Raw genomic sequence first — 10,601 nt, 5'->3', positions numbered from 1 at the left:
GGTCTCTCAACTGGTAAACAATTACAGCAAGCATTTATACCTTTGTTACAGACAATAACTAGCAAGAATACAGACAATAATGAGCAACAACTGCATTTTGTTTATATATAAGCCATCCTGCTATCTTATTTTTTTCACTCCTAGAAGACACCAGTCTGCATATTTGGTTATCAGTTACAAGGTCGTAATAACTTTTTACACAGTTCTTTCCCTCTGCCTCACACTATCCTTGCTTCTAGAAGGCTCACGTCATTAGGGTTACAGCTGGGCTAACTCTTGCTAACTGACTGACATGCATTAAGTTCCCCTTCAAATCCATGTTAATTCTTTCCCTGCTTCCACAAATGAGACCCAACAGTCTGCTTTTGCGACCCTGGAGCCAGTGTGGTGTGGGGACACTGAAGAAGCCACAGGCGACCGGCCTGGACTGGAGTACTGAGCAAAGGTCTCTGAAAGGGATGCCCCAAGAGACCCCAGGGTGGAAAAACAAAACAAAAGCGGAAGTAAGTTGGAGATTTTATGCAGCGTACCTCTGTACAACCTATGCACAGGATAATCTCCTGCCCACCTTTCTCTCTCTCTCACTCTCTCTCTCTCTCTCTGTCTCTCCTACCCCCGGGCCTGGCCAGCCTGGGCAGCATGTTTGTGAGTAAAAAATAAAAGAAAGGTTGAGGTGGGTCTACCCGCAGTCGTAGCAGGACCGGGCACTAAGAGGAGTTGGGGAAAAGGGAAGAGATGTGTACCTGAGAGCTAGAAAAAAAATTGAACAGTTAAAATGCCAATTGGCCATGCATTCTGTCCAGGTGGTAAGCCTCACAGGGGAGGACTCAGGTAGCCTTGTGAGTGAGAATGTTTAAGAACAGGATCAGGAGAGGTGGGGGTTAGTTGAGAAGATCACCCTCTTTGCTAAATTGGTAGTGGAACAAAGCCTGTGCCCATGGTAGGGATAGTGCAGCAAAGGAAAAAGGATCGGGCCCAGACAGGCAGGCAGAGAAGAAAAAAAATGGAAAATCAATTGGAAGCCCTGAGGGGCATGGTGTCAGGACTAAGGGAAAGCAGTAAATATAGGCCTGGAGAATTTAAACCTCTGGAACAATAATTTGAATGGTAAAATCTGAGTTGATTGGGGTGTCGTTTTGGAAAAATAAGCAAGTGATTTAAGGAAAAAAGTAAGAAGTTAACTTGGTAGTTGCTGGAGGGAATTATCAGTTGGATTTTGTAAAAAATAAAAATAACATGCCATGGAGACATACTTGGAGATTTTCAGGGTGGATGTGCAGATGCTCACAGTGCTCTTTCCAAGTATACAGACTGATTGGAGGGGTGTGGGCTCCCACATACTGAATCGTGCCGGGTCAGTGGGGAGGATGCATGTGGGATTGGATAATTCACTGAGACATTTGGAAAATTAAACCACCTGGTCTGCCTAGTCGATTTATAGTCAGTGCTCCTGGAATAACACCTGACATTTGGACAAGGATAGGGAGTGAATGGACACTTTGGCCGTGAGAACCCCCACAGCTTCAGTGTGTACATAAACTGAAGCCCGGAGAAGTTGTCACTGTTTATGACAACATCCGTTGGGAGGGTATGGGACAAGGAACTACCCTGACACGACACCTGCTTTTCCAAGCTAATGATAGCTGTGTGTATGTTAAGACCACCACTTTGCAGGACATACATTTTAATCTCACCACTGCTGCAGGCAATAATATCATTTGTTGGCCTGTGGATAGAATTTTACAATCAGCCCCTTAGGTTCCAGATACCCTTTAATTGAACTGCCTTAGTACCTGATTGGTTCCAAAATTTGCTTTTACTCCTACCAGAGGTCCAGAAAATCTCTGAATTAGAAAGGTAATTCATATGTTCCAAAATATATATCAAATTGAAAAGTATGCTTTTGATACAGCCTATAGAGTGTCTACTTCATGTACTAATTATGTGTTTTGTGACTAAGGTTATATAACAACCCCATCATATTATTATAATAGGTATGTTAATGCTTTTATTGTTGTTGTTTAGTTTAGGGTTAGGTTATTGTTGTTGTAAAGGATGTAATAATAATAATACCTTTTATGTTCATACTAACCATGCATTGTTGTTGCATCCAACCAAAACCCATGAGGCTGAAATATTTGATCTAGAATCAGAAATACAAGGTTTGATGAACATGGAGGTTTAAGATTGATAGTTGTGCTGGAAGCACATAAGGGGGCAGTGTGGAAGTAGAGAAAAGGATAAAGGGCATTTAAATGCAGATATCTTAGTTTCTAGGAACAGAACAAGAGTCAGGCTAACAAAGTCAGGTTGACACTGACTCTAATAATGTGAGACTTGAAGGCAGGGCCTAGGTGGGTGGAAAGCGAGAAAGTGAATGGGAACAGACTGCAAGAGATACTGTTTTGACCTTGTGTTAGATAAGAATGGAATATAGACTGTGGCAGAAATTAATGATGAAAGTGAGATATCAGGAAGAAAATGTATAACAAAATGCAGCTGTTGCTCATGATTGTATGTAATGAAAGGTTTAAAAGCTTGCCTAATTGTTTATCTAAAGGAGATCTGCCCATATGTACTCTCCCATGCATATTGCAATTGCTCGAAATAAAGCTGCCTCTGGCTTGTTGCTCCAAACTCAGAGTGAGGACTTTGTTTTCCTCCACACATGAATGCAGTTTAGTGTGCTAAGATTCACTCTCTCCTTGGAGCATATTCTGAGGTGTTTGGGTACCTGTCTGTAGACAACAGATTTCTTGGTGTGTTTCAGGTACGTTCACAGATCCAGATCCAGATCCACTCCAAGCCCCCAGTAGCAGGTGTACTGCTGTAGCGTTTTAAGTGTAGTTGTACCCTCAGATACTACCATGATGGAGGCTATTCAAGTATCACTGTAGACTATTTAAGGAAATGTATGCACTGTGATTCTTCACAGTGATTTACAAATGACACTTAAATCAACCTCACATTATTTGGGCTATAAGACAAGTAAGTCAATGTTCTTATACTCAATTTTTTGGTAGCCAGAACTTCCAGTGAGGACCATTGCTTTTGAGTATCTCAATTTCTGCATCACCAATTTGAGCCATCTTGGCTGATTTCAAAAGATCTTAGTCTTGAGATGACTTTGCTTATATGCTCAAGTGACTTTCTCTGTGTAATAGAAAATAAAGTATCTCCAAATATTGCTCCAGTCTCCAAAATCTTTCTGAGCAAGTGGCAAGCTGGCTCTTTGCTTTTATTTATCACAGAAAAGTGAAATCATTTGAACTGCTCCCCAGCTAACAGTATGAATCAGCGCAGCTAATGGAGAAAATGTGCCATCTCCTTACTTGGTGTAAATAGGTGTAGCTCCACTGAAGTCAACATGACCTAGTGTATATCAGCCATAGCTCCAATGGAGTCAGTGGTCAGATCCCTGGCTGGTATATAATGACAAGGCTCCACTTATGTCAATGTAACACTGTTTGATGATTTATCCCATTTTTTTAAATTATGGTTTTAGTTCAGAAGCAAATTTTTCCTTTGTATTACACAAACATAGCTGAGAAACCATTTTTTAAAGCAATGCGGACTGGAAGCAAGAGACTATAAAATATCCTATGTTCTAAAACTGAGTCTCTCTCTATCTCCAGTGATGAGATTTTTTAATCTATATTGGCCCATTGACTTCAGGAGAGTTTTGTGCAGATCATTTACTGGTTATAAAGTATTTCATAAAGCATTAAGTGTTAGAATCTGCCATATTCTCTCCCCAGATCCATGTCAATGGATTGCTGTGGTACAATGACTGGGTAAGAAATTTTCATTATGCACTCAGTAGATACCAGCTCATAAATTAAGTGAGTTGAATTAAAAAGTTGCAAAGTGTTTCAGAAAATAAAAATTGCTGAGCTCTATAAAGTAACTGTCCATCCCCCTACTTCACCATTTGAACATTTCATCAACTGGTTGTGGAAAGATTTTGCCTGTTGATTTAATTATCAATAGCCAGGATTAGACGTTTATAAGCTCTTTATGTGTGTGTGTATATTTGCAAAGGATTGAGAATTATTCCTCTTTTGGTTTCCAAGGGCATCAATGAGAAACCAAACCCAGGTGCCAGAGTTCGTTCTGTGGGGACTCACCAGAATCCCTGAGCTGCAACAACTCCTCTTCTGGGTGCTTTTCTTAGCCTACATGTTGACCTTAATGGGGAACATCCTCATCATCATCATCACCTGCACTGACTACCACCTCCACAGCCCTATGTACTTCTTCCTTCGGAACTTGTCCTTCTCAGAGATCTGCTTAACCACAGTTGTCGTCCCCAGGTTGCTGACAGACCTTAGGACAGAGAGGAGAACAATATCTTTTGCTGCTTGCCTCTCACAGTATTTTTTCCACTTCTTATTTGGGGGTACGGAAATTTTCCTGCTGACAGCCATGTCATTTGACCGCTATGTGGCCATATGCTGCCCGCTTCTGTATACGTCCATCATGAGCCAAAGGCTGTGCTTCCTGCTGGTTATTTTCTCCTGGATGGGAGGTCTTCTCCTCATCCTTACACCTGTTTTCCTGACCAGCCAGCTCTCATTCTGCAAATCCAATGTAATCAATCACTTCTTCTGTGACTATACCTCCCTGATGCAGATCTCCTGCGGGGACAAGAATCTCCTGGAGCTTATCCATTTCCTGCTGGCTTTCTTCATCCTGTTCAGCACCTTATTGCTAATATTAGTGTCCTATGCCTACATCCTCATCACCATTATGCAGATCCCCTCTGCCAAAGGGCGCCAACGGGCTTTCTCCACCTGCTCCTCCCATCTCATTGTCATCTCCATCTGCTTTGGCAGCTGCATTCTCATGTATGTCAGGCCCATTCAGGACGAAGACCTGGACCTGAACAAAGGCCTCGCCATCATCAACACTGTGCTTGTCCCCTTGCTGAACCCTTTTATTTACACACTACGGAACCAGCAGGTGAAGGAAGCGCTGAGAGAAGTGGCAAGAAAGACGTTTTCTCCCAAGGATGTGAGAGTGTCCATGCAGTGCAGAAATAACAATTAATTAAAAGAAGCAGTGAAATGAAAATGGTCCAATTCTTTATTTTCTATCCACTGTGGTTATTCTGTCAGGAGGTGATCCAGTGTCCTTGTAGGAGGCACTATGTAGCACAGCTGTCATGGCCTCTTGGAAGGGGATTTTTACCATTGTACGTAGGGAGGGGAGGGCCAGTGGGATAATCCACTCCTGGAACTGGTGGAAAATGATTTTTTTCTGACATGAATAATTTTGATTCAAATATTCTCTGCACATGTTTGAAGGTTTTTCAGGTATCCATTGAAAAACTGAAACATGAAAGTTTGGCAGGGAGAAGAGGTTTGTTTGTTTTCAGCAGGTAAGCAAGTGAAAGAGAAATTTATTTTAACAAGTCAAAATGTAAACTGGTTTTCAGTTTGCGGCAGCCAAGAATTGGGTGTTCTTTCACAACATTTTGATGGAAAATTTTCTCCAGGCTTATTTTCTCCTCAGTCCTTCCCCTCTGACACTTCAGAGAGCTGACAGATTGTTCTTCTGCAGGAATACCCCATGTGGGGTAACTCTGTAACCAATCTGCACCCTAGAGATGAAGTTAGGGAATGAGGGGTAGCTCAGTTGTTTGAGCATTTGCTTGCTAAACCCAGGGTTGTGAGTTCAAATGTGGATTAGTAGTTAGGGAGCTGGGGCAAAAACAGTACTTGGTCCTGGTAGTGAAGGCAGTGGGCTGGACTTGAAGACCTTTCAGGGTCCCTTCCAGCTCTGTGAGATGTGTTAAAATCTCCATGTTCTTCCATTCCCCTCCACGTTTTTCCAAAAGCTCTGCTGTAGAAATTATTTGGGGGAAGTTCTCTGGCCTGTGTTATACAGGAGGTCAGACTAGATGATCACAATGGTGTAGGCCTGTCTTGACATTGGTAACTTGCCTCATTTCTAAGTGGGTATGATTGGAGTCAGGATGTCATGCTAGCTAAGATAAGCTGCAACACCCTGATGCTAAGGCTAACAGACAAGACAAACCGGGAGTGTAAAGATCAGGTTCCACATGAAGAGCACATGGACAGAGCATCTTAGGGCAGGTCTACGCTACGGGGGAAAATCGATATAAGATACGCAACTTCAGCTACATGAATAACGTAGCTGAAGTCGAAATATCTTATATTGAATTACTTACCATCCTCACGGCACGGGATTGACGTCCACGGCTCCCCATGTCGACTCCGCTACCACCGTTCGCGTTGGTGGAGTTACAGAGTCGACATGAGCGTGTTCGGGGATCGATATATCGCGTCTAGATGAGACGCGATATATCGATCCCCGAGAAATCGATTGCTACCCGCCGATATGGCGGGTAGTGAAGACGTACCCTTATACAGTAAATGGTTCCAGCAAAGTAGCCAAACTGAACCAGAAATGTGTGGTGTAATGTACAGAAAATTGAATGAAACGTGTAAATGAATGTAAAGGAACTTTGGATGTGTGGTACGCCCAATACTCATCCCTACACTTGATTTTGATCACCTCAGAGTAGCTTTGCTGTATGCCAGATAAAGGAACCTGAGTGATGAAATCTGGAGTTGAACCGAGTGTTTTGGATCCCAGAGAACTGGATGAAGTGTTCTCCCAGAAGTGGACAAGGTGTTCTGGATAGGCTAAGTGGAAAAGGTCCCAGAGGGAATCCCACAAAAGGGTCCCTTTTGACTTGGAATCTATGAGTTCTTGCCTAATCAAGTTACTTAGGCTGGGTTCAAGGGGAACATGTGATGATTAAGGAGGAGATTGTTAAAGCTGAATAATTGCAGTGTTGCTGTAGCAGTGTTGAACCCAGAATATGAGAGAGACAGGGTGGGTGAGGTAATATCTTTTACTGGTGTTAATTGCCCATGTGACTTTAAGTTTCCTCCTGCAACATGAATTTACTCCTTACTGTCCCACTGTGTATTTAGCTGTAACACTGTGAGAAATTTCCCCATACCAGAAGAAGAGCTCTGTGAAGTGTGAAAGCTTGTCCCTTCTACCAACAGAAGTTGGTCCAATGAAAGATATAACCTCACCCAACTTGTCCCTCTCAAAGCGGGATAAGGTATTTGGGGAATGTAGCAGCCCATAGGTGGTTTTTAAAATCTCAGTGTGGAGGAGTAAAAGAAGTTCACATCTCCAAACTGTTTCCTGGGTAAACACCAGAGGTGGTGAAAAGTGGGTATTTTCCATGAAAAATGATGATTGGAATTAAAAAAACAAAACAAAACATTTTTTCCAACCAAAAAACCCCAAATGCATTGTGGATTTTTTCCAATTTTGCAATGAAAAACAAAAACTAGAAAATATTTTGCTTTTTGTTTAAAAAACCCTGCACAAAACACAGCTACAAGAGGAGGTGCTGCTGCCTCCATCTACCAACCCAATCCAGTACTTACAGCCCTCACCAAGGGTGTGTGAGACCCAAGTTTGAATCCCCACTCTGCTGGGAATTGAATCTAGATCTCCTGTCTCAGAATCCCAATCACTAAGCTATTGGGGATTCTAAGGCAGACTTTTCTCAGTCTCTCCTGTCAAAGCTGTTTCATGTTGTCTAACATACTTAAACAATCATTGGAGCAGGAACTTGAGTCTTTTACACCCCAGCTGAGTGCCTGAAACACCAGGCTATATAGCCCAGCCTCACAGGGACAAATGACGCTGGCCTAGGCAGCACCAAAAGATTCTGTGGGAGTTGGAGTGAGTCATCCTCCTTTCTTTGGCCAGTTTGAGACTGCAGTGAGGTAATGCTCACATGACTCTGAAGTGGGGGGACAAAGCCAGGAGGGAAGAAGGGACATGATAAAAGGGAAGAGATTTGCCCTGCTCTTCCTCTCTCTTCCACCTACATCTACAGACACCACCACCAAGAGACTGAAGCGCTGATCAAAGAGGAGAGCCTGGTTGAAGGGCTACCAGCCAGCCTGTGGTGAGAAGCATCTAAGTTTGTAAGGACATTGATAAGATCAGCTTAGAATGTGTTTTGCTTTTATTTCATTTGAGCAAATCTGACTTGTTATGCTTTGACTTATAATTTATTAAAATGTATCTTTGCAGGCAATAAATCTGTTTGTTTATTCTACCTGAAGCAGCGCATTTGATTTGAAGTGTGTCAGAGACTCCCACTGGGATAACAAGCCTGGTACATGTCAATTTCTTTGTTAAATTGATTAACTCATATAAGCTTGCAGTGTCCAAAGGGCATAACTGGTTACTGAAAGACGGAGGTTCCTAGGGTTGTGTCTGGGACTGGACATATTGGCTAGTGTAATTCAGTTGCACAATCCAAGGAGCAGTTTACATGCCAGAGGCTGTGCGTGAACAGCCCAGGGGTGGAGGTTCTCACAGCAGAGTAGAGTAAGTCTGACTCCCAGAGTCAAGGATTGGAGTGACCTTGCAGATCACTGGTCCAGATAACACCAGAGGGGAACATCAGAGAGAGAGAGAGAGAGAGAGAGAGAGAGAGGAATCAGCCCCATTGACTCCAATGGAGTTTCTCCTGATTTACATCAGGGTGAAAGAGAGGGGAATCAGCTTACTTCTGATTTGCACCAGTGCAAGTGAGAACAAAGTTAAACAAATGCCATTGTATTTAATTTCTATTTTGGATCAGTCTGATTTCTTACTTTGTTTTCCAGATGAGATTCAGAAGCAATTAACCTGGAGCTCGCCAGCAGAGAAGGACTTCAGAGTCACCCCTGAGATGCATTAAAAATAGGCCAGACTTTAGCTGGTCCTTCTGCTGATTTTAATGGAGTTATGCCAATTTACACCAGCTAAATATGTGGTTTGTTTCTGTGACCATTGCAAAGCTTAAGGATGAACCTGACTGAACTGGGTATCATCTTGTAGGAATCTTTAGCAGAATCTGCAAACAATGAAGGAGTTTTATTCACTAGGTTTTCAAACATATCATATGCACCACACTCAGTTTCATCATTCTCGGTTCCATGAATGAGGGATTATGAAGATCAGAATTTACTCATGAGGGGTAGGAGAATTTCCATCATTTTCTGTTAATTCTATGAGCTGTTAAGCTTCCATTCCTGCATCAGTACATAATACTCATGAGGAGCTCCAGCTGGCAGCCAGACGATTATTTATAGATTCATAGATTCATATATTCTAAGGCTAGAAGGACCATTGTGATCACCTAGTCTGACCTCCTATATAACACAGGCCCGAGAACTGCCCCAAATTAATTCTTAGAGCAGATCTTTTAGAAAAAAACATCCAATCTTAATTTAAAAATTACTAGTGATGGGGGATCTACTATGAACTTTTGTAAATTGTTCCAATGATTAAGAACATAAGAACAGCCAGATTGGGTCAGAACAATGGTCAGTAGTAATGGCCTCAATAGCATTAATCACCAGGCATTTTTGACAGGTTTCCATGCCCCTTTTAGGGCTTATGTCCCACCTTCCCATTTCTATTCACTTTTTTTTACCCTGTGCTTACCAAACAGGCTCTACCTTAGTAAATTCCCTTTTAAACCTAGTTTTTAATGCTTTAAAATGATTTTTTTCTTAACCTCCATTGGTATTGAATAGTTTCAATGCTTTTTTATCCTGTGCTTACCAAAAAGGTTTTGCCTTAGTAAATTCCCTTTTTAAACCTAGTTTTCAATATTATTTAACTTTTTTCTTAACCCACCCTGATATTTAATACACCTTTTACATTTATCTCAAAAATTTCTATTCTTTAATTGCCTACCAAACTAAGCCTTTACCGTCATCTCTCCTTACTCAAACACACTAAAAATCTCTCTTCGTTCAAACTAACTAACCAACCCTTTAAAAACAAAAATCTTTCTATTCTTTCATAACCTGCCTTTACCAGCCTCTTTTCTTCAATAACTTACCTCTCTTCTTTCAAATTTCCTTTTCTCTAAACCTTACTCAAACTTTCTTTTTTCATCTTTAAACTCGCACTCTTCTTTCAACCTTTTTCTCTCCATGTACCCAAGCACAAATATACACAACACTTCCCCTAGTCAAACACATACACACACATATTTTTTCAAAATGGCTGATGGCGCCACACTTCGGCGCCAACGGAAATGGGGTGGGAAGGCGGGACATAAGCCCTAAAACGGGTGTGGAAACCTGTCAAAAATGCATGGTGAGGAATGCTATTGAGGCCATAACTACTATGGTCCATCTACCCCAGTAACCCGTCTTCTAACAGTGGCCAGTGCCAGGTGCTTCTATGGGAATGAACAGAACAAATAATCATCAAGTGATTCTATCCTTGAATGGTTAATTATTCTCACTATTAAAAAAGATCCAGAGAACTCTGAATCAGTGCCTTATCCTTTTCATTATTTACTAACAAAAAATAAATAGCACCTAGACATATCTGAAATACACCACTATTTTTAGATTTTTGTTGTCTGTGGCCACCATATGGGCAAACAGATATAGGCCTCAGGCCTGACAAATGCAAATCAGATACCCAAACCCCGATCCCTTCAGTCCCTTTCCTTCTGCATAAACAAAGGTAATAGTCCAGATTCAGCGTGGTTGAGTGGATACAATACCAGATAGTTCAATTTAGCCTAG

The 10,601-nt window shown here is 41.7% G+C and overlaps 1 protein-coding gene across 1 annotated transcript; it reads left to right on the top strand.

Annotated features, from left to right (window-relative positions):
* The first annotated feature begins 4,080 nt into the window (after positions 1 to 4,080).
* LOC123347432 (olfactory receptor 6C4-like) lies at positions 4,081 to 10,385 on the top strand. The gene is made up of 2 exons (XM_044984850.1): positions 4,081 to 4,982; positions 10,286 to 10,385. Exons 1-2 carry the CDS (start codon positions 4,081 to 4,083, stop codon positions 10,383 to 10,385), a joined length of 1,002 nt encoding a protein of 333 aa, XP_044840785.1.
* Positions 10,386 to 10,601: the final 216 nt, after the last annotated feature.

This window comes from Mauremys mutica, chromosome 13 (assembly GCF_020497125.1).
Source record: "Mauremys mutica isolate MM-2020 ecotype Southern chromosome 13, ASM2049712v1, whole genome shotgun sequence".
Lineage (NCBI taxonomy): Eukaryota > Metazoa > Chordata > Testudines > Geoemydidae > Mauremys > Mauremys mutica.
Note: the sequence above shows the minus strand (reverse complement) of the source record. Positions and strands in the feature narration are given on the sequence as shown.